At 37.0% G+C, this 25,388-nt stretch overlaps 1 protein-coding gene and 2 long non-coding RNA genes across 4 annotated transcripts; 2 read left to right on the top strand and 1 right to left on the bottom strand.

The window, feature by feature from the left end:
- The first annotated feature begins 5,873 nt into the window (after positions 1–5,873).
- LOC149841717 (phosphatidate phosphatase PAH2-like) lies at positions 5,874–7,762 on the top strand. Of its 2 annotated transcripts, XM_090001129.1 has the most exons (3): positions 5,874–6,369; positions 6,636–7,210; positions 7,299–7,762. In XM_090001129.1, the coding sequence occupies exons 1-3, from the start codon at positions 6,204–6,206 to the stop codon at positions 7,326–7,328; spliced, it is 771 nt and encodes a 256-aa protein (XP_089857255.1). In that variant the 5' UTR covers positions 5,874–6,203; the 3' UTR covers positions 7,329–7,762. The 2 variants fall into 2 exon arrangements, with proteins under 2 accessions (XP_089857255.1, XP_089857254.1); XM_090001128.1 differs by having other exon boundaries at positions 6,636–7,762.
- A 354-nt stretch (positions 7,763–8,116) lies between these two features.
- LOC149841716 (uncharacterized) lies at positions 8,117–9,007 on the top strand. The gene is made up of 2 exons (XR_016431004.1): positions 8,117–8,244; positions 8,664–9,007. It is a non-coding gene; the product is annotated as an uncharacterized LOC149841716 (long non-coding RNA).
- Positions 9,008–21,357: 12,350 nt separating this feature from the next.
- On the bottom strand, positions 21,358–22,163 carry LOC149841715 (uncharacterized). The gene is made up of 3 exons (XR_016431003.1): positions 22,021–22,163; positions 21,818–21,908; positions 21,358–21,622 (listed from the first exon to the last, which is right to left on the bottom strand). It is a non-coding gene; the product is annotated as an uncharacterized LOC149841715 (long non-coding RNA).
- Between the last annotated feature and the right edge of the window lie 3,225 nt (positions 22,164–25,388).

Raw genomic sequence — 25,388 nt, 5'->3', positions numbered from 1 at the left:
AAAGAAGCAAATAAATGAAGAAACCATAATGAAGCTTTCAATACTAGGCATAATTGTCATACTTGCTTGTATAATAACCAAAACTAGCCATAAAGGAGTCAAACTTCTTATACCACTGCATAGGGAACTTTTTTAAGTCATTATAATTTTTTTCAATAAACACAAATGGTCTCATTTACCTTCAATCTCAAAACCTTCAGGTTGATGTATATAAGCTTGTTTCTCCAAGTCACAATGTAAGAAAGCTATTTTGACATTAGGTTGTTCTAGTTTCAAATCATGCATAACAACCAAAGAAAGTAAAACACAAATAGAGTTATGTTTTATAATAGGAGATAACACATCATTAAAATCAACACCCTATACTTGATTATAGCCCTTCGCAACTAATCATGCATTATATCTTGCATCTTTTAATCATGAGTTACCTTCTTTGTTCTCGAAGATCTATTTACAACTAGCAAATTATTTTTCTTAGGAGGCTTCACAAGCTCCTAAATTTCATTCTTATTGAGAGATTCAATTTCTTCATGCATACCAACAAACCATTTGGCAGAATCTAGAGAAGAAATAACATGCAAATATAGTGATGGCTCACAAATATCAACTATTTATACAACTGATAGGGCATAAACAATTGTATCTATAAAGCCATATCTTTGATGTGCTTTAATATCTCTCATTTGTCTCCCTCTGGCAATAGTATATTGCTCCACCTATTCTTCCTCCTGAGGAGTTTCTTCTACTTTAATCTCACTAGGCAATTGGATTGAAGAAAATTGATTTGGTGGAGTAGCATACTTAGGTCAATTAGCACCAATGTCCAACTCTGCCTTTTTTACTGACCTCGTGTGCATTTTTTTAGTAGTGTGAGAAGGGGTCTTTAGGATGCAACATAGAAGTCTCATCTAGTCATATATCTACTATTTATAAACTTAGGAGATTTTGGATCAAAACATTGCAATCTATATCCTTACCCGATGCATAGTCAAGGAAGGTACATTTATTGGCTCTAGGCTCAAGTTAAACCTCATTCACATGAGCATACGCATAACAACTAAATATTCTTATATTGAAATAATTAGCAAGACTACTAGGCCGATCTCGGGCCTAGTGGCCCAATCCCTACGCTACCACAACAAACCCCATTGAAAATCCACATTGTATAGTCACCAAAATATTTTGAATCAAGTCATGGATCAGAACGGGTCTAAAATTCATGACACCTATAACATTATAAGTGATAGTCGATGCATTTATCCTTAAAGAACAATTAGAGGTCCCTTGATTATAAATATATAGTTACATATATTGTTACTATTTAAATATCGAGTTATATACATGACCATTTTCTAATTTATACAAAAAGCTACATAATTGTTTCAAATCCATATTAGATCCATGCATGTATCCTCTCCCATATGAGACAACCTACCAAAGGATATCCATGTTTGCAGTAGGTACCATAGTTGAAGTGTTACATGAGAACAAGCCTTGGGCTTAACTCATCTTATGAGGTCATTAGACTAACTCTTTTTTCAAATATATCTAAGGAAAAATTGTTGAACTTCTAGTTATTATTAAAGGCATGTTCATTGTCATGGGCTAATTCTTTGTGAGCTCATGCGACACCAAGCAAACCCAACCATGTCAAACTAACAACCCTAGGCCCCACACATCACCCCATATGCGGCTGCTAAAATGACCATTGGCACTGCACATCATTTAATGCACAACTGCCTAGACATATATTGACTACAAGAATAGGCAACAATAGCAACAACATTTTAGCAGGGACTCAAAAAAGTGGCTGATGTTGGGTGCTCAATAGTAGCAACCATTTTCTCAAGTGGCCTTCGATAATCTACTGGTGCTACATTAGTAGCTGCTATTGGGTAAACAATAATGACTATACTTTTAGTGGCTGCTAATACTTGTGCATTAGCAACCACTTTCTCAAGTGACCTTTGATAATCTACTACAACCAAATTAGTGACTTCTATTGGGTAAAGAATAACCATCACACTTTTAGTCCCTGCTAATACTTATGTACTAGCAGTCACTTTCTCAAGTGGATTTTGATAATCTACTATTGGGTAAGTAATAACGACCACACTTTTAGTGGCTGCTAATACCTATGTATTAGCAGCCACTTTCTCAAGTGGCCTTTAATAATCTGCTATAGCCACATTAGTGACTGCTATTGGGTAAGCAATAACGATCACATTTTTAGTGGCTACTAATACCTATGTATTAGCATTTACTTTCTGTAGTTGCTTTTGATAATCCACTGCATCCACATTAGTGATTGATATTGGGTAAGCAATAACAACCACACTTTTAGTCACTGGTAGTACCTGTGTATTAACATTGATAATATACTACAATCACATTAGTGGTGACTATTGGTAAGCACTAACGACTTGAGTGGCTGCTAATACTTGTGTATTAGTATACTCTTTCTCAAGTGACCTTTGATAATCTATTGCGTCCACATTAGTGGTCGCATTTGAGTAAGCAATAACAACCATACTTTTATTGACTGTTAATAACTGTGTATTAGCATTGATAATCTACTACAATCACATTAATGACTAATATTGGGTAAGCAATAATGACCACACTTTGAGTGGCTGCTAACACTTGTGTATTAGTGGACTCTTTCTAAAGTAACCTTTGATAATCTATTGGATAAGTAATAATGGTCACACTTTTGGTGATGCCTAATACCTGTGTATTAGCAATCACTTTATCAAGTAGCCTTTTTAAATGATCTACTACAACTACAAAAGTGATTGCTATTGGAAAGAAAATAAGGACTTTTAAGTGGCTGCTACACAATGTAGTGTCGCTACTATTTACCTTTTAAATAGCAGCCACAATGTAATGTCGCTGTTATTAATATTATCAAGAAATATAATTTTTTATGCTTGCAAATTTATCAAAATTCTCACCCATTGATTTTCAAGCCTTAAAAGATCTTTCTTGTACATCATTATCGGATGATCCAAGAGTCAGTTTCTATAAAACCATGCATCTAGATCACATCCGTACAGTAAAATTTTAGAAAAAAAAACTATAAAAATTTTGGTGCATACCAGTTTATATATTTTAGTTATCTTTGATCAAGGAAAACTGGAACATGTAAACTAGCAAAATATGTAAATTGGTATGAATCAAGATTTTCATAGGTTTTTTTTGTAAATTTAACCTTGCAAATGCTTTTGGAGTGGTCCATTTGCTTGGAATCGACTATTGGATCGTCGTAATCCACTACAAGAAAAATGATAATTAGCGACGAAAATTTGCGACGGATTTTTTCCGTCGCAACTTTGCGACAGATTAGCTAGAGAAAACTTTCTTCATAAATCCGTCGCTAAGTAGCGACGGATTAGGGATGAAAGTTGTTTCATCGCTAAGCCGTCGCTAATTAGCGACGAAAGTTGTTTCATCGTTAATCCGTCGCTAAGCTGCGACAGATTAACGACAATGATTTTTTCATCGCTAATTCTCAATACAAGAAAAACATTTTAGCGAGGGATTTAGCGAGAGAATTTTTCCGTCGCTAATCCGTCGCTAATTAGCGACGGAAAAATTCCCTCGCTAATTTTCGATTTAACAGAGCGCAAAATTTTCCTTCTCTCCCCGTTCGAAATTTAAATCGGCCGCGCTCAATTTAAACCGACTTCTTCGGAGGACGGCGACGTCGGAGAGCATGACAGCGACGAGGCAGTTTCATGGAGGACGGCGATGCCGGAGGACGGCGACGCCGGAGGACGCTGGAGGACGGTGACGCCGGAGGACGCCGTCTCACGGAGGATGCCATTTCACGGAGGACGGCGACGAGGCAGACGCAAAAGCGGTGACCGGAACCTCAGCTTTTGGCAGCTCGTAGGAGCTGAAGATGGCGGTGCCAGCAGCTGCAGTGGATGAGAAGAAGTGGCCGGCCTCTGGACTGTCAAGGAACGACAATATTGAAGACGGAATATTGTCTTTCTCCTCTGCGATTGTCCTTCCGTCCGAGGTGAAGTCGGAGGGAGACTCGAACCACTTTAACCTCGAGGCATCGGTGCGGGAGGCCGGTTCACGGAGGATGGCGACGCCGGTTCACGGAGGACGGCGATGCCGGAGAGCATCGGTTCACGGAGGACAACGACGCTGGAGAGCACTGGTTCTGTGCAATGCCTGTCGGGTGCGGTATAAGTCTGGCTTATTGCTATCGGAATACCGCCCGACAGGGATCAATTTTTTTTTATTTTTTTTTTAAATTTAGCGACAGCTTAGCGACGGACATTATCCGTCGCTAATCTGTCGCAAATTAGCGACGGAATTAACGACATATAAGTTTTTTCGCTAATTAGCGAGCAAAAATTCGCGATGGTCTCTATCCATCGCTAATCCATCGCTAAGCCATCGCTAAACTGTTTAGCGACGGCTTAGCGACGGATTAGCGATGAATATAGTCCGTCGCTAAGCCACGACTTTCTTGTAGTGATCGGATCAAGAAATATACTTTTTTATGCTTACGTATTTACAAAAATTATAAGTTGTTGATTTTAAAGCCTTAAAAAATTATTTTTATACATTGTAATTAGATGATCCAAGAGTCTGTTTCTATAAAACCATGCATCTAGATCACATCCATATGCTGAAGTTTTAGAAAAAATGAAAAACCTATGAAAATCTCGGTGCATACTAGTTTACTAGTTTATATATATATATATATATATATATATATATAGAGAGAGAGAGAGAGAGAGAGAGAGAGAGAGAGAGAGAGTAATGCATTCCTTAGGCCCCTTTTTTCATTAGGTCTCATTAGGCACCTTCAAAAATCAGTCTTAAGTATTTTTTTGCACGTCTAACATCGTAGATGTAATTTATAGGTTTTGTTTAGTGGGAACCAGATTTTGGATCGCCGGAATCTGATTTGTATACAGGTTTTTTCGGTGATCCAAAATCAATGGCTATGGAGGTACTAGTTTTTCTTGGCTCATAAAAACATGTATTTTCGTTGAAAGAACATGATCCAAGAATTGTTTCTTACTAAATCGATCATTTTAAACACATCTAAATCTATCATAAAACACTTAAAAACTATAGGAAAGGATGGGGCTGAACGAGAAATGGGGCCTAATATGTTCGGTTTACACACACACATATATATATATATATATATATATATATATATATATATATGTAATCTCTAGAATATTAGAGCTGAAAATATGAGAGAGAGAGAGTAATGTGTAGGAACATACACAAACGGAGCATAAGGATGTCCCATGGTTGGCTTTCTCACCGACTCAACTTCGGATCAAAACATGTCCTAGTCAAAAAACAGGGATCAGAGCAAAACTCGGGTGACTCGGCCGAGCCATGAGTCACGATTGACTCGGACGAGTTACGCTCGTTTTGTATACTCGAGACTTGGTCGAGTTTTTGGGTTAAAAGTTAAAACCTCTGAAAATCGGCGATTCAAGATCCCTATATGTATCGGTCGAGTTAGCTATTCGAGCTTTTGATTTTTATTTTTCATGTTTTGCTTTTGATTTTGGAAGCTTAGCCAAAATTTTCCCGCCAAACCATCTCCCCTTAGTTTATTAACAATATAAGCTAGCAGAAATATATAATCAAAAGGAAAAATGTGATTTGGCGGGGCCCAAGGCCATCAGGTGCTTGATGCACAAAATTTATGCAATGTGATTGCCCTCGATCCGGACTCGCTAAAAGTTGACGGTCGTTTTAAAATTACCGTCTAAGGAAAAAAAAATGCATTTTTTTTATTCTTACTTTTTTATTCAAACGAAAATAAAGATGGAGGGGGAAAATTTACGAGGGAGGGAAAGGTTCGAGAACCCTCATCTGCTGCTGCAGCGAGCCGGTGACGGCCTCCCGGCATCCGGACGGCGACGTTCCGGAGACGGCAGCGGCCGGCGGTGCTAAGGTACCGCTCTCTCTCTCTGTCTATGAGGACCGAAAAGGGGGAGGAAGAAAAAATGAACCCTAATTCAGGTTTAGATGGGGATTTTTGGGGGCATCCTAGTATGAAATACGTTTGTTTGGGGTTCCCATTTTTTGGGATTTTGATTTTGGGCATCGGGGAATGGTGAATCGCTGATGGATTGATGGGGATGGAGGAAGAGAAAACAAACCCTAATTGTTAATTGTCTTCTGAAGATGCTGTTATTGATGTCAAAAACATGACAGTGCATGCTATTGATGGCATTCAGGCGCAGCAGACCAAATCAGACAGGATACGCCATGAATCATCTTCGTCTTCAGAGCCAGAGCAGTGCATGCCTGAGGTTGATAGTTCTGTTTGTGAAATACAAGCTGCAGTGGAATCTGAACGAGTCTCAGCTGTCGGTAAGATCGTATTTTCTACCTTTGGTATAGAACACATTTACAAAATGCCCTTTTGTTTCCTAACTGTTTCTGATACAATAATCAAACTGTTACTTTTTTTTTTTGTGGTAATATTTGCTTAGTTCCTTACATCCTGTTATTGGGTGATAAAATTTGATTAGGTCCTCATATGTTATTTCCAATATTCTTTTTTTTCCCCTTTTTTCTTTGGGGAAAAATTATTACATTTCATGTTTATTAGTATGTGTTTGTCGGCAACTATGCAGAAATATCGCTTTGTAAACATCTGCTGTCTAAAGGTATGGTGGTTGAGGCTGCTTCAAAGGCATTTGATGCTGAAAAAGTTTCTTTCGAGAAATTCAGTGCTTTAGGTCCGTCAATTGTGAAGAATGATAAGCTTATAGTACAGATCAATGGTCAATATTTTCCATGGGATGCTGCAGCACCTATTGTTCTGGGCATGGTTTCATTTGGAAATGAAAAAACTTTGGAATCTAAGGGCATGATTGCTGTGGAGCGAGTTGAAAAGACACGTGAAAATTACCCATCTTCTGCGATTGTTCCCTCAGGTGGAAGCTGGAGATTCTGGCCATTTAGTTTCAAACAATCAAAACCACTTGACACTACTCGATCGCTTCCAAGTGGTAGCTTGAGTGATAACGGTAGCGAATCTCTTGAGATCAAGCTTGGTACACTAGGGAAGAAAAACATGCATGTAAGAGCTACTAAAAGGGTCCAAACAATTATTCCAACGTCTAAACAGTTGGCATCATTGAATCTAAAAGAAGAACAGAACATAGTAACTTTTACATTTTCAACTGCGATGCTTGGGAGGCAGCAGGTCTCTGTTTTACTTAAGAATATCTCTTTAACTAGTCTGTTGAGTTTCTGTGTCCTGGTATGACTGCATATAGTTTTCTATTGAGCAGGTTGATGCTAGAATTTATCTGTGGAAATGAAACACAAGGATAATCATCTCAGATGTTGATGGAACAATCACTAAGTTCTTATGTGCAATCATTTAGTGGTGACATCTTCTTGTTGGTGGCAGTGATGTCTGTAACTGCAGCTGTGAGGAACACATAAACTTCAATTCCTGCATTGCTCTTTATTCTGAGAATTTAGGATGTCTATTGTTTTCTTAGATAGTTAATAAGTTCAAATGCCAAGATATTAGCAGAAAGCTGCTAGTAAAGGCATACTTTTGAAAAATAATAAAAAGCACATTTATGAGAACAATCAGGAAGATGTGTCTTATAAGTTTTGTAAGATATATGTTACTCTAATTCCAGAGCTATTTTGGATGCATTTGATCTGTTTATATTGCATATATGTAGAAGTTCTGGCGATTTCTTGCTTGTAATATTAATCATTATCAACAACATTTTTGACTTAAGAAGGGTATTTTCATTGTATAAATATCAGTGACAAAGCTCCGTGCTAATCTATCAAGTTTTGTTTTTGGCTGGCTGTGACTGTGGGACTGCAACTGTGAACAGTGGGGTTGTGAATGTTTTTATTCTATTGCAAGTATGAGCAGCAAGGAGAAAATTACATAAGTGGGTTCAAGCTGCAGTGGGTGTTAAAAGTGTGAATTGTGTTCTTGTTAGTATCTATCTTGTCGTATCAATTAATGTGAATTACTGAGGATACGGAATCTCCGTTTCCTTCCTGAAGTTTTTGTTTCTCACCAGATTAGGTGAGGCTATCAACAGGGGTCTTCTTAACCATCTATTGAGGATGTTTACAGCATTAGGAATCTACACTGAGAGCTTTGAGAAACCATTTCTTGAGGGGACTTCAGAGTTTTATGCTGCTGAAGGTGTAAAATATATGCAGCAGTCAGGTGTTCCAGATTACCTGAAGCATGTAGAGGTACATATCTTGTTTCTACTTGTCAAGATGTTTGAATGTTTTGATCCAGTAACTTGGTTCAACTACCAAAATTTCTTGATGATGCGATCTTCTAATTTGGTATTCTCGAACTAGGCATATTAGAAGTGAAATTTTAGTTTCAGAGTGGTCTCCAAATTATAATTGAATACAACCTTTATGTTTTCGATTTAATTGGTAGAGCTTGTGCTTCTTCTTTGTGTTAATTATTGATTAGTTTAGGGTGCTAAACTACAAAAAGGGTATTAACAGTATTTCTTGATGATGTGCATAGGGTTTTGAGTGAATTCACTCAAGGAAAAAATGGGGAAGTAAGCAAGTTTCAGTTTAAAGAGGTTTTCTCTGATATCCTTTTAGTTATGGCTGCTGGATTGAAGCTTGACTCAATTGTGATCCTTCAGATCGATGGTGAGGATCTTCAAGAATTTGTTAGTGGGCCCCAGTTTGAGGCTGAGGCCATGAGCATATTTTCAGAAATAGGGGATGCAAGAGATCTTCATGACTGCATCTGTAAAGCTCTAGGCAAGCAAACTGTGGAACATGGAATGCCACTACGTACCTTCTGACCCATGGGTAAGTTGTACTGAAACCAGCAAATGGTATGATATTTTGGGTTCTTTCTGTTTTTAGAATTTTGTTTTTGAGTTTGGTGCAATCCCAACACAAAGTTCAGGTCTATAGCAATATTGTGGAGCCATCCTTGCAACTTGGTGATTACCAAACAAAGGAAGTCCCAATTTCTCAAGTGCATTTCTTGGAGGCATTTAGGAACTTGAACCCAGATGGCTCTTGAACCACCGACTTTAGGTACGCTCTGGTGAATCTTCCAGGGTCATCCAGTGAAGGTTTCTAGTTTCACATCAACCAGATATTCAACCAGGACCCACTTCATTTAACCCTTTACTGAATCTCATTCACAGGAAATATACAACAAACAACAACAACAACAACTACGCCTTCATCCCAAAACAATTGGGGTCGGCGATATGAACCAACAAAGAAAATCATTCTGGGTCTTCCACATGAATCCTTCTCCTCCATTCATTTCTATCCAATGCCATGTCCTCGGTGAGGTTCAAAGCATTCATATCCTTTCCTATCACCTCCATCCATGTCTTCCTAGGCCTACCCCGACCTCTTTTAACTAATATATTTTCCCATTTCTCCATCCTTCTAACTGGAGCATCATTAGGCCTTCGTCGAATATGTCCAAACCACCGTAAATGATTCTCTCTCATCTTATTTTCAATGGGTGCAACTGTTAAAATATGTGTATTATCGTCATTTGTAATCTCGTATATATTTATATTCATATATATATAGATCCATATACATATATATGTATATATATATGTATATGTATACCTATATATATATGAATATAAATATATATTCTTTATTCACCCAAAAGGGTATTTCTGTAAATTCCTGTTTTGCGCATATTCCACTTTGGAATATTGCTTGTAATTTTCCATTTTTTATTTTTTATTTTTCTTCTTTTTTCCCTTTTTAATTTTCGGCTTTTGTGCCACATAGGGAGGCTCCCCAAAGAGTCGTTGGGGAGCCTCCAACGGTCACATATGTGACCGTTGGGGGCTCCCAACGACTCTCTTGGGAGCCCCCTTTGTGGCTCCTTTTCTTGCTTATAAATAGGGGCTCTTCCCTTTGTATTAAGGCAATTCTTGAGGGAGCTTATGCTCCATTGTAATGGGGTTTTTACCCCTTGTACATTATTTCTTCAATGATATGCAACTTATGACTTTATGTCATATTTTTCCCTTTTTATGGGTTTTATGGGTTAGCACATTATGTGCTTGTGTTGTTTCCCTTTAATGGGTATATTTGCACTTCACGTGCATAAGTATGGGTTCATTATTGAACCCAATGTATTCCAACTCATTTTCTAACATGGTATCAGAGCCCGGTTGAGATCGAGTTGCTCTTTGGTGCATCGGGAAGCGTGGTGTTCAAGAATTTTAAAGAAAAATGGTGAAGTATTCATTTCTCTCTATTGTTTTTCTTATAGTTATTCGGTATGCATTCTATTTCTTTGATGTATTGTATGAAGAATTTAATATGTTCTTTGTTTTTTATGTGTGCTCTTTGTCATTAAGTCCTTTTATAAAAATTTGAGTTACTTACTACTCCATTGAATCTTTTTCGTATGTTTTTCTTTGAAAATTTTTAAATGATAACTTGTTTTGCGAAAAATTAGATATATGATTGCTCAAAACTTGATTTAATCGGTCGGTAAAAAAATTATGCCCTTTGGAACTTTGAATCTATTTTTTAAACCTAACCTTGTTTATGAGAATACCTTTATATGAATGTTTAGTCTTTAAAGAAAGGTATGTTAAGATTAAAATGTTTGTTAAATGTAGCTTCTTTGAAAATTGTTTGTCATATATGAAAAATTCCATATTATGTTCTCTTACCCAATGTGTCCGTTTTATATGAGCAACATTTAATTAAGAAAGTTTTTTTTTATATATAATACCGGTTGAATTAAGTTTTAAAATGGTCTTATGGAATATGGTGATTTTCTTTTCATCTTTACACTCTTAAGGATGTTTTCAACATTTAGAGAGCTCTCTCTCTTTTCAATAAGAGATATTTATATTTTTATGTTGTATTGTCTCTTGTGGGTGTTTGCCCTTTTGTTTGTTCATTAGTGAATGTTGTAAGTGCTTAATGCACTCCTTGCTTTTCGGCATATTTTCATTATAAAAGTTATGGTCTTCCCTAATGTTTATTGCATACTTATTTCATTAGGAGTAGGTAAGAATCTATTAAGTCATGTTTTTTGATAAAACTAAGAGTTTTTTAATTTTTCCCTCAATAAATGTTTAATTTTTATTTATGCCATAATACAATCTTATTTTATCATAAGGTTTTGTTAATGAATCTATTTTGTTGGGATTTCTTCCACTTTAATGGAGTTTTCCCCTTCGTTGGGAGTTTTATTTGTGTTTAAGCTCTCCTTAAGGAGCCTTTCGGTCCTTATAATCTTCTTGTGAGTATATACTCTTTTATGTAGATCTCATGATTGTTTATGAGTATCATTTTTAAGTTGCAATAGTAGATTTCATAAGTTTTTTTGAACTTCACCAACTTCATCGCTTAATTGCACCTTATATCTTTCATAGTTAAGGCTTGTTTGTTCCAAATCGGTTCGTACACATGATGTTGCTTAATATTTCATGTTATGTTTGTTGCATAATAAGCCTTTTTGGTGTACAAGACTTCTTTTGAAGATTAAGCATAATTTGTGGTTATGCAAAATTGTTTTGATGGATTATATTGGACCTTTGATTCAATTTGTTAATCGGTCCTCTTTGTAAATTTTTTTTTTTATTTGGAAAATGATTCCTTATGTATTTATTGCCTTTCTTGTGGCATTTATGTTTGTCCATCACATGTTATTTAATGCATCATTGTTTTGGCCTTATTATTGTTTTATTAGAGATGTTTGTTGAGGTGAGTTATGGGCACCTTGTGTTATATCATTTTAGATTGTCCAAATTGCCATATTATAGATGGTGGTTGAGGTGAGTTATGGACACCTTGGGACTCTAGAATGATTTGATATATGAGTGTGTCACTAGTTTGTTCTTGTGCCATTGATATTATGGATGCTTCTAAGTAAATGTGATGGACATATGGTATTTGAAACCTTAAATGTTTTAAGGTACTTTTAAAATCAAGATGTTTTGGGATTATAGCCCAACCTTTTATTTGTTTATGAATCTTATGAGTGCATTTGCACATTTGTGATTCCGTATGTGGTGCCCGTTGTGCACATGTGTTCTTGTGATTTTGCACAAGTATTCTAAGTGTTCTTGGTGTGTGTATGTTCACACATTTGTTCTCAAGAATTTTATTTTATCGATTATAGTATCTTGTTGAAGATATTTTTTACATGCATGTTATTGTTATGAGAATTCATTTTAAAAGGAGTATTGTTTTATTCGAGGTATTATTTTCATTACAAGTCTATTGCCTCAAAAGTCTTTTCCTTTTATGCCCATTATCTAAGTGTCATCATATGTAGACAAGATTTTTATTACACCTTCGTGTGTTTTTAGCCCTTTGTTGGCTTTTGCTCTCATGGTCTAGTAGCTGAACACACTTGTCTTGAGTGTTTTTATATGTAGACAAGGCACGTTGATTCACACCATGGTGTGTGATTTTTAGCCTATGTTGGCGTTTGTGTCCTTGTTCTAGTCGCTTAAGATGTATGCCCATGGTTGACTTATTTCACTCATTTCAAGTGCTATCATATGTAGACAAGAGATGTATTATGTGTTAAGCCCATGGTTGGCTTATTACTCTTGTTCTAGTAGCTGAACATACTTGGTTTTAAGTGTATTTTTTACGTAGACAAGAGATACTTTTTAGTCCATGTTGGCATGTATTCTCTTGTTCTTGTCGTAGATGCACTTATTTCAAGTATTATTATATGTAGACAAGATGTTCTTTTACACACCTTTGTGTGTGTCTTTGGCCTTTAATGGCTTTATATTATTGATCTAGTAACTTATACACTTGATTTATGGGTTTTGGAGGACTAATGAGGAAGATGTTTGTAATGGATAAACTATTGTTGAAATTTGCAAAATTTCATTCATGACTTGTGTTTTTCAAGCAAATCATATTTTTGATATGCATGTCATGTTGGTTTCTTAGCATTTAATCTATATATTAAGTGCTTATGGTTTTTTCCACCCTTATATGCAAAATGTGTATTAAGTATGTCTTTCATAAATGATTTTAAAACCTTGTGAACTCTTGGGTTTATTTTGCCTAAAGTATGCTTGGAGACTTTGTTTCTCTTGCTTGTCACTTCATTACATATTTGAAGCATGTTCATTAATGAGTTCTTTGAGTATTAATTCATTTCATGATAAGTATATGCTCTTTATGGCCTTTTTGGGCCCTCATTCAATAAAGCATATGTATTTTATGCCTCTTTGTAGGCTTCTTGTGGTATCCCTTCGTGGATCATTTTTGTTATTCCTCATTATGGGGTTATATTTGTCCAATGATGGACTTTATGAATGCATTATGCATTCTTGCAATTTATTTTTGCATAATTTGCTTCCGCTCAGTTTGTTTTAACATGATGTATGATTTTGAAACTTTAAGTGTCATTTCTGCATAATTTGCATAATTTTTAACATAGGTCATCCATGATTATGCTAGTTAGAAATGGTCCATTTGAGTAAAAGTGCAAAGATATGTTTTACTTGTTTCTTTGTTGATTCTCTACAGGATCGCTAAAGATGTGAAACATTAGATGCATCATGGATTCGATCGATTGGGAGTTGGACTTGAAGACCTAGCTCAAAGTGTCATGAAGATGGAGTTTTGTTCTTAAAGTCTTTTGAAGAATTGGACTTCGTCTCAAGACTTCCCTTTGTTTTTCCAAACTTTTGGGTTTTTCCCCGCAAAGTTTGAGGGGGGATGTTAAAATATGTGTATTATCGTCATTTGTAATCTCGTATATATTTATATTCATATATATATAGATCCATATACATATATATGTATATATATATATGTATATGTATACCTATATATATATGAATATAAATATATATTCTTTATTCACCCAAAAGGGTATTTCTGTAAATTCCTGTTTTGCGCATATTCCACTTTGGAATATTGCTTGTAATTTTCCATTTTTTATTTTTTATTTTTCTTCTTTTTTCCCTTTTTAATTTTCGGCTTTTGTGCCACATAGGGAGGCTCCCCAAAGAGTCGTTGGGGAGCCTCCAACGGTCACATATGTGACCGTTGGGGGCTCCCAACGACTCTCTTGGGAGCCCCCTTTGTGGCTCCTTTTCTTGCTTATAAATAGGGGCTCTCCCCTTTGTATTAAGGCAATTCTTGAGGGAGCTTATGCTCCATTGTAATGGGGTTTTTACCCCTTGTCCATTATTTCTTCAATGATATGCAACTTATGACTTTATGTCATATTTTTCCCTTTTTATGGGTTTTATGGGTTAGCACATTATGTGCTTGTGTTGTTTCCCTTTAATGGGTATATTTGCACTTCACGTGCATAAGTATGGGTTCATTATTGAACCCAATTTATTCCAACTCATTTTCTAACAGCAACGCCTACCTTATTATGTATCTCCTCGTTCCGAATCTTATCTTTTATTGTATTTCCACACATCCATCTCAGCATATGCATCTCAGCTACACTCATTTTTTGAATATGATGTCTCTTGGCAGCCCAACATTCCGTACCATATAGTAAAGCGGGCTTAATAGTCGTCCTATAAAACTTTCCCTTCAACCGCAATGGCATTCTACGATCGCACAACACTCCAGTTGCACTCTTCTATTTCATCCACCCAACCTTTATCCTATGATTTACATCTCCATCAATTTCTCCATACTTTTTAATGATAGATCTCAAATATTTGAAAGAATCATTCACCGATATTTCTTGCTCACCAAGCTTCACTACACTCCCATCTCTATTTCGTTGCTTACTAAATCGACATTCCATGTATTCTGTCTTACTCTTACTCAACTTAAAACCTCTTGCTTCCAATGTCTATCTCCATAATTCTAACTTAGCATTAACCCAAACTCTAGACTCATCAATCAAAACAATATCATCAGCAAACAACATACACCACGACACATTTTCTTGAATTGATCTCGTAAGCTCATCCATCACTATAGCAAATAGGAAAGGGCTTAAAGCAGATCCTTGATGTAACCCAATCGTTATAGGAAAATTGGTTGTCACCCCTCCACAAGTGCGGACATTGGTTACTACTCCTTCATACATATCTTTAATTATACTAATGTACTTGAGAGAAACACCTTTCTTCATCATTGTCCACCAGAGAATGTCCCTAGGTACTCTATCGTAAGCCTTCTCCAAATCAATAAAAAACATATGCAAATCTTTGTTTCTCTCTCTATTTCTCTCAATAAGTTGTCTAAGAAGATGTATAGCTTTCATAGTAGATCTTCCAGGCATAAAACCAAATTGATTCTCCGATATCATGACAACCTTCCTCAACCTAGACTTAATCACCCTCTCCCAAAGTTTCATAGTATGACTCATGAGTTTTATACCACGATAGTTTCTGCAATCTTGTATATCACCCTTATTCTTATATAGAGGCACCAAAGTACTCTTCCTCCACTCATTAGGCATCTTATTTGTCCGCCAAATCTTGTTAAAAAGATTTGTCAACCATTCTAAACCTTTCTCTCCCAAGCATTTCCAAGCCTCGATAGGTATACCATTTGGGCCAACTGCCCTTCTTGATTTCATTTTCTTCAAAGCCTCTGCAATTTCTTTCGAATCTTGCGCATGAAGTCACGATTCATCTCATGAAAATGAATGGAAAAGTCTCCAAGATCCTAAGCATGACTTTCATTAAATAGCTTATCAAAATAATCTTTCCATCTCTCCTTAATCTCCTCATTTTTGACTAAAACCCTTTGCGTTTCATCTTTGATACATCTAACCATGCCTAGATCCCTCGATTTTCTATCTCTCATTTTTGCAATCCTATAAATATCCTTCTCACCCTCTTTGGTATCCAACTTGTCATAAACCTCCCTATATACCTTATCCCTCGCGTTCCGAACTACTTTTTTAGCTTCCTTCTTTGCTATCATATACTTCTCCAAATTCTCATTATCACGACTTTTACTTAGATTTCTATAACACTCTCTTTTAACCTTAATAGCTAATTTGACATCCTCGTTCCACCACTATGTATCCTTACCTAGCGGTGCACTGCCTTTAGACTCACCCAATACCTCCTTAGCCACCTTTCTTATGCCACCCGCTATCTTATTCCACATAGATTCTGAATCCTCCTCGAGACACCAATCAACTTCCTTAACTACCCGCTCTACAAACATTCCTTGTTTAGCTCCTTTCAGTGCCCACCACTTAATTCTAGGATATATCCTATGTCTATCTCTTTTGCGGCATTGTCTAATTCTAAGATCTAAAATTAAGACTCTATGTTGTATAGCTACATTTTCTTCCGGTATAACCTTACAATCGATGCAACAACTCCTATCTCTCTTTCTAAGTAGGAAAAAATCTATCTGACTCGTATTAACCCCACTTTTAAATGTTACTAGGTGAGACTCCCTCTTCCTAAACCAAGTGTTTGCTAAGATCATATCATAGGACAAACCAAAATCTAAAATCCTTTCTCCACTATCGTTTCTTTCTCCTATACCATAGCCTCTATGGATACTCTCAAATCCATCCCTACTAATGCCTACATGCCCATTAAGGTCACCGCCGATGAAAAGCCTTTCTCCATAAGATATCCCTTGTACTACTCCATCTAAATCTTCCCAAAATTGACGCTTAGTGGAATCATCTAAACCTACTTGAGGTGCATAAACACTAATAATATTAATAATATCCGTACCTAATACTAATTTAATAAGTAAAATCCTATCACCCTTCCTACGGACCTCAACTACATTATCTATAAACTCACGACTCATAACAATCCCTACTCCATTCTTATTCCTATTTATTCCTGTATACCAAATCTTATATCCCCAAGGTTCTATCACTTTTGCTTTCTCACATACCCATTTGGTCTCTTGTAGACATAAAATATCAATCTTTCTCTTGCACATAACACCTACTAACTCTACCAACTTACCAGTTAAAGACCCTATGTTCCAAGTGGCTAACCTAATTTTATGGTCTTGGACTAACTTCTTTACCCCCACCCGTCCAACAAAGTGAGGGAGCCCTTGCGTATTTGACACCACACCCGGGTGCTGGTGTGACGTGTCGCTTTCGGGCGACGACCTAGCAACCCTTGCCCATTTATCACTGCCTCCGGGCCTATAGAGTACATCGCGTCGCTAAGTAGGGAATGCCCCAACGAAATTCTCATATTGGTTCATATTCATAGGGTGTGACTAAGTTTTTATGCTGGCTTTCACTGGCCTACCCCAACCCTCCTCCTTTATCCGGGCTTGGGACCGGCAGTGTATAACTAAACAGTTATACACAGGCGGAGTTATTCACAGGAAATATAACTTAAAAAAAAATGTTTTTGCTGGTGCAAAAACTGCGCCAGTAAAAATGTACTTTTTGTAGGTACATAGGCAATAGCAGCTTCATCTGGCGGCTATTGCTAACGATAACTGCCATCGCAGCCACTTCTGGGGCAATAGCAGCGACACTTTTATCCCCGCTATTACTTTATAGCAGCCACGCTGCTATTGCTAGATCAGCTATTTAATTGTCGCTGCTATTGCTAACAATGGCAATAGCAGCCACTTCTGATGTGGGCAATCACGACGACACTTTTACCCCTGCTATTACTTTATATCTGCCACATTAATATGGCTGCTATTGCTAGATTAATAGCTTAATTGCCAATGTTAGTGCTAACAATAGCAGCCACATGGGAAGTGGCTGCTATTGCTAACAATAGCACCCACTTCTAAAGTCGCAAGTCACTGTTAATTGGGGTTGCTGCCATTGGCTGAATCAATAGCAGTCAGTCACTGGTGGCTTCTAATAGTGCTACTAATAGCAGCGACCACATTTTCTGGCTGCTGAAGAGCAACAAAAGCCCTGCTATTGACTCAATAGTAGCGACATTTTTATTAATAGCAGCTACAAATGTCGATGCAAAAGATCCTTATTATTGTAGAGTTCAGCCGTATGCACCACCTCTTGCACAATGACCCAGCTCGAGTTACAGCTCCACACGCTACTACTCTATGCATGATGTCACAATATTCTTTACAAATGTGTAGAAGTAATTACCCTTCGAGTTCCAAGTAAGGGGTGATGCTCACACCCCTTCAAACTAATAACCAATCTAACAACAATATTGCACCACCAAGGCAACGATGCCTCTTGAAAGTGTCACCTAGGAGACCTAGAGTACTTCAAAATTGAGAAAAGGTCATTGCCGACCTTCAACCTTATGCCAGTTGATAGCTATATGTTTTAGCAAGCATTGTTATCCAAATCATTCATTGATGCCGAGACACTTATTTGCTTAGTCTCTTGCCACCATGCACGATTGAGATACTTAATGTTATCCTTGAGAGAATTAACCTTAACCTACATACACCCTCGTGCGCACCAAATGCTTTGTGTAAGATAATCTCATCATGAGTTGAGATGTGCTTAACCAAATCTTCAAAGACTCTTTAGTCTATTGCCCTAACACAATGCATAACAAAACACCACGCTTGTCCCGCCACACACTATTACACTACACCAATGCCAATACAGTTGTTCATCACATGCATGCTACCATCGCACGTTATTGATAGCCTAACACATACCGCCTGTTACGTTCAATGCATTTTCTACTCAATACTGCTTTGCATTGCTCTTGCCACATTTTGACCTTTGAAATACCAGATAGTGCACGTATATTTCTTGTCAAACGCCCATGTCGTCTACGTAAGGGTTGAGTGTTGTCTATCATCTGCACGATTGATTGTGCTAACGATGCTGCCTTACAACACTCATTGCACATGACAACGTTTGTCTGCACCGAGATTATGCATACGCATCGGTCTTAAACACGAGGTGCCTTCTTTCACCCATGTGCCCAACAGTGCCTACAAGGTAGGCATGTGACATCCCAATGCCCTACAATTCTTTAATTTTATCATGATGTGATTGTAAATCACAATCACAATACTTTCTCTCAAGGTTTTAGTGAAACATGGAAGAAATACAAGTTGTGATTGTGATTGGTCCGCCGTGATTGTTCATGACCGCCTATGTTCTAAGTGTTATCTTTTACCTAGTTCTGTTTCCGGCCATCCTCAGCATAAAACCACAGATAACTCTGGACTAACTTTATTATCCAATAATAACACAACATGGACAACCATAAAGTCAGACAAGAAACGTGCCATGCACCCTTCTGTTGTCCATTCTCAAAGTCAACTGATGAGTGCATTCCCTCACTAGCTTGCACACACACACTCTGAATTGTTGAGTTTGAACTTTGAAGTTGAAGAGACAGATTTTGGATTCTTTCTTAAGCAAACAAGAACTTATGATAAACTATTTCGTCTTATAGTAATAAAGTATGAGAAGTGTCTTGTTATTTTAAGAGAAACCGCCATTATGATTCGGACATCTGGAATATGGATCGAGAGGCAACATGTTGACCGTTATCTTAAAGAATATATGAGAACATGTCTAATAATATGGTATTAAACTATTACAAACCAATGGCCTGTGATGGCTACAATATGTGTGCTTTGCCATTTTTAGATTGTGCTGTCATGCATATTTTTTGTGAAGGTTTCACAAAACCATGTGCATGATATCATAGGCAGTTTTCTGTTTCTTCCTGTGTCAGAGTGATACCTCATCACTTCTGCAAAATGGTTTTTCTGCTTTCACAGATTTAATGAATTACTCTCTTACCTCAGAGACAAAAAAGATATCATAGGTAGTTTATTTATGTACACATCAGTGCGGCCTCGTATCGAACTTGGGGAGGGGTCAAGCTTGCCAGCATTTGATGTTGTGCTAAACATTCAAATCTCCAAGCGTATGACCACATGTACGGCTTTTCAGTAGTGTGTGAAAAGGAATGGCAAAAAAGATGCGTCATTTAATTTCCAAGAGGAGCTAAATAAGGTTTATTCACTTGGTCAAGGTTTTAAGTTGCTTTATGCTTAAGGCATGCATGCCATTGTTTCTTTACTGCTAGAAGAAGCTCTCTCTCAAAGATTAACTGGGTGAGTAGGTTGTTACTCTCTCTCAAAGATTAACTGGGTGAGTAGGTGGTTAATAGGTTGGAAAGTATTTGTTCTAGCATAGTCGCAAATCTTGTTCTCAAGAAAATATCACAAGAAAAACCTTGTGGGATTGTGAAGAAAAGTAGTTTTTTTTAGTCTCTCAGAAAAATTAAGTATGAAATACATGTAAAAGTATAAAACATAAATTTGATTACCGTAAAGAAAACAACTCAGTAAAAGAATTCTTTTATGTTAATATCAGGATTAAAATGCGATATTTCTAAAAACCAGGGTCCGATCAACAATCTCCCGCACAAGGAAATTCTGGTGATAATAGAGACTGCAGGAAAAAACTCATAAAGCAACCTTTACAAATGCAAAAGAAAGAAAAGGTTTTCATCGATCAATTGGGTGGTTTCAGTGAGTCCTGTGTTGGATGGAACAAGAAATCCTGCCCTTTAATGGTACAGATACTAAAACGAACAAAGTTAGGTTGAAACTATCAACTTTTTTGTTTGGTCATTATATGGGTTTTGAAAATATCATAATAAAAAGTCGTGTTAATTTCAAAATATTGGTGATATTTGTGACTATATTTTCTAACATAAAAAATGGTGATTTTGAAAAAGAAATCAATTATGCCATTAAAAACAAAAGAAACAGTTCCTTGTTTGGTTTTTGAATAAAAGGAAACAAATAATAAGCATACTATTTGTAGGTGGATGAAACACTACTTGAAGTGGACAATTCACTTGGATTCGCGATGAGCAGATTGCCATCCAAACTGGGGTCATCCTCATGAGTATCATATACCACTGCATTTTTAGGGTCAAAGTGAGGGTCTAATCCCCCCATTTGGCACCACAGAAGTCTTTTCTCATCATTTGATTATGAAGAATACCTACTCCATTTTCCAACAGCATAGTAATATTTGACTTAGATAAAAGATTCAAGCTTATGGAAACAAAGTCAAAGGTGACTTAGGTGATGGGTCCCTCTTGCGTTAGCACAATGATACACTACAAGAAAATGTGGATTAGCGACATACGCTATCCATCGTTAATCCGTTGCTCATTCGTTGCTAAACTGTTTAGCGACAGATTGATGACGAATTAGCGATGGATAGTGGCCATTGCTAATTTTTGATCGCTAAATAAGCGACGAAACTAATTTGTCGCTAATCCATCGCTAAATAGCATGGATATTATCCATCACAAATCCGTTGCTAAATAAGCGATAGATTTAGTTTTGCGGCGGATACATATCCGTCGCTAATCCGTTGCAAAATTTAAAAAAAATTAAAATATAAATACTTCATATCAAATTCTATATGCTTAAAAAGTGCATAACTGCATTTTTATACTTATAAAAATTATTACATATAAAGAATCTAAAATATGTATCAATCATATAAGCTCATTTTCATATGGCTAATTAAATATATAAACCACCTAAGATCATTTACATACAGCAAATTGGACTCACCATTTCAAATCCATAACTTCCATCAATCAGAAGTAATGCAACATCAACAAACTTTACAGCCTCAATCATGCCATTAATGTCATTTGGGCACTCCACAACTCCACAAACTGCAACCGCCTTTGTTTACCTAAGAGGTGAAAAAGTTAATTAAGCATAATGGCTACTGTAATAGAACTGTAGACCATCACAACATATGAGAATCAATAGATATTAGCAAGAACCAGTTCCCAACTTCATAAAAATGCTATTAGAGATGATCAACAACAATAAAAGAATGTGAGTCCTCAAAAAGAAAGATTTAAAAAATGGGAAGCTAAAGCACCTGAGACAATAGTGATTGGACCACGAACATCAGATAAGTTATGCTTTGTGTAATGCTTTACAAGTGATTTTATCAACAATGACTTCCCCACCTGCAATCAAGCATGTGCAATGTGTTTAGAAGTCCAAATTGTTTAAAGATATATGGAGGCAAAAGAACAACTAATTGGTACAAATTCATGCCTACTCAAGGTTAAAATATACCTTTGGAGGACCATGCACTACAACAACAAATGGAGCTGGTTCGCCTGTTGAACGGTCGATTATGGGAACATGGAGCCTGCGCTGTTCCTTTTCAGATGCACGAGACTGCAAACGTCTAGCTTTCACTGATGACCTAAAAGCAAATGCCTTTCAAAACAAAAGGACAAACAGAAATCTTAGTAACATTTCCAGTATCAAGCACTTACTCCATAAACCAATTCAAAGAAAAAAGCCTCGTAAGAATCTACACTCTACAGTGAAGCACCATTTCTACAAGATATGATAGACATAATATAGTAAATATGTCTTCCACTCTATCTTGCCATGGGAAAGCAGTGTCTGGAGCAGTAAACAAAAACTTCAACCTAAAACAATATTTTTCTTTAACTGCTAACTCAATCCATGTGCATCTGCAATGTCTTCTTTTGTATTCTCTTATAATATGGAGCCATATCACTACCTATAGAGCTTCTCCATATAATAGTAAGCCTGGAGCATTGTAATCAAAGCAGTTCTGTTTAAAGGGATATAGTTCTGACAGACAACTTACTTTTGCATGTTGTATGGTTTTGTTTGCAGAAACATTGTTTCCAAGGACAAAAACATGAACAGATAATGGTCTCAAAGTTGGAAATTGGAATAGAATTTCTTCTAAGAAGCACTTAGCAACATTTTATTAAGATTGACCTACACAGACTTGTTAATATGTGTTTCAGCATGTTACAAGACCCAACCCTCTTGCTTTGCTAATATGTGTTTCAAGCATTATAATTAGATGCATTCTTTTTAGTAAGAAAACAACCCAAAATCTTTCTTTAGCATTTTCATCTTGAAATTATAACAAAGGAATGCTCGGTTTGCAGGATATCAACCCTCCAGGAAGACCCAGTTATCTAATCCAAACAAAAAGAGAATGATCTCAAATGAAACTAACAGTGGAATAAACCCAAACATCATGAATACAACGTGCAGTGTTGGACATCAACCAGTGACCAACTAATATCTATATATTCCCATGGTCATACAAAAATAAACAAATTCTTGCACACATTGGGGTTGTAATCACCAACACTCCATACTTCTAACAAAAAAATGAAATGCAAGAAAAACTAAATGTGAAATAGGAGCTGGAAAATCAATATTTTCAAGAGGATATAATGAAGTGTAAGCAAACAATGATGCCCAAGAGCTTCAGTTCAGTTAAAATTAGGACGTGGGATGTCTTCCGATTTAGGACGTGGGATGTCTTCCGATTTTTCAGCTAAGGGATCGCTGCTCTCCGGCGAACTGGGTTTGCTCTGCGACTTAGCTTCCGGCGAACTCTCGGTTTTTAGAGACTCCGAATTCTTTGGTGGAGGTATCAACGGAGGAGGTCTAACAATTGGCCAGCCTGAAGGTGGTGGAGGGATCAGTAAATGCCACAGACTTCCACTTGGGGGTGGTGGAGGAGGCGGAGGCCGACAGAAAAGAAAAACAGCTGTTTTAGAGGAGCCGGTTGCCCGGAGAAATACCATCTTCTTGATGCAGCCAATTTTTCTGATACCACCGATCCTTCGGAAGGAGAGGATGGAGGAGAGGGCAAAATTTGCTTCCGTTCGAACGACATGGGCGATGATGGAGGCGGTAGCCGGAATCTGGCATGGCTGAGTGCTTCAGAGATAGTGGACTCTGTCTCCGGCTTAGGTGAGGGGGGCTTTAAGGCTTTTACGGGGGAATGGGGGAGAGAGGGAGCGAGGGAGAATTTGACAGAATTAGAGACGGATTTTTTTGTAGTTAATTAATGACAGATTTGTGACAAAAATTTTCTGTCGCAAATCCGTCATGAATTTACGATAGAAGTTTTCTGTTACAAATTTCCGTCGCTAATTAACATTTTTTTATTGGGATTTAGCGACGAAAATTTTTTGTCGCGCATCCGACCAAAAACATTCTATCGCTAAGTTGCGACGAAATTTGGTACATAATTTTTCTGTCGTGAATCTGTCGCTAATTAGCGACGGATGCACAACAAAAATTTTCCATCGCTAATTCTACAAATATTTTAAATGTTAGCGACAAATAGGTTTCTCTCTCTAATCTGTCGCAAATTTTTGTCGCTAATTAGCATTTTTCTTGTAGTATATTCCAAGACTATTGCCACCAAAGAAATACATACTCAACACCACGAACTCACTCAAGCCCACTTGTTACAGTATTCCCGATCGTAAGACACCCTGTTTAGAGTATGTGGGTTTGGCAGCCAAGACTTTAATATTGCCATTGTTTCCAACTATTGTCTATCGGGCAAAAGCCTAAGTTGACCTCATATGAAAGTGATAGGCCACAAAAGCGACCTTTATATATATATATATATAATGCTCCCCCGAAGTACCTACTCTTACCTACTAAAAAACATAGTTGATGGTTGTATCTTATGAATTAGAACTTATAAATGTATTCAGCATAGTTTATTTGATAGGAACATGCTTAGGTCATGGTTTTTGGACATAAAATAGGATTTTTTAAGTCATGAAAATTTGATACATTGTAAGTCATTGATTTTTAAAGGTCTTGAAAACCCTACATGTAGGATATAATCACATGATCCAAAACTTGTTTTTTACTAAATAATACTTGTAGATCATATCTATAAGGTCCGATCAACAAAAAAAAAATGAAAATCTAAAGCTTCTATTAGGTGAGAGTAGGTGCTCCGGGAGCACCCTATCTAAGGATGGCAGTGGACTAGGAGAAAACGGGGTCTCGCTCCGCCTCACCCAATTTGGACCGAGGATGAAAGGCATGAAACATGGATGGACTTACGCTTTCCCCCACCATGCCCCGTCCTGATCCCCGCCTTGCCCCACCCCATCCCCAATCCTTCTAAGGGATGACAATAGATCGAGAGAAAACTGGGCCCTGCCCTGCCTCACCCCCGTTTGGATCGGGGATGGAGGACATGAAACGGGGATGGAGTTGGGGGTGGAAGTCAAAATCTATCCCCAAGCAGGGATGGAGGTTCGGGTTTTGAGATGGGGCGGGGGTGGAGACCTTGTCCCCTGTCCCCGCCCCGGTCCATTGCCATCCCTAACCCTATCATTACTATATATAGGGTTAATCTAACATTAAACTAATTTTTAACATTTGATAGATTCAATCTTATTAAAATAATTAAAATGCTCTTAAAAGAATGATATTCTTAAAAATGTGGTTACTTTTTTGGGCATTATAACTCTTTTGAACTTGGAGAGAATTGAAAAATCAAATACCTTTTTTCAAAAAAGTAGTTTTATTTTTTAAAAATTAACTTGATGAATCTATCAAAGTTACCTTTTTGACATAAAAGAATAATTATGTATTTTAAAAAATATTAATCTTTTGAAGGTATT

Source organism: Nuphar pumila, chromosome 3, assembly GCF_984573655.1.
Source record: "Nuphar pumila chromosome 3, dmNupPumi1.hap1.1, whole genome shotgun sequence".
NCBI classification, from domain to species: domain Eukaryota; kingdom Viridiplantae; phylum Streptophyta; class Magnoliopsida; order Nymphaeales; family Nymphaeaceae; genus Nuphar; species Nuphar pumila.
This window is presented reverse-complemented; position numbering and strand designations above follow the sequence as displayed.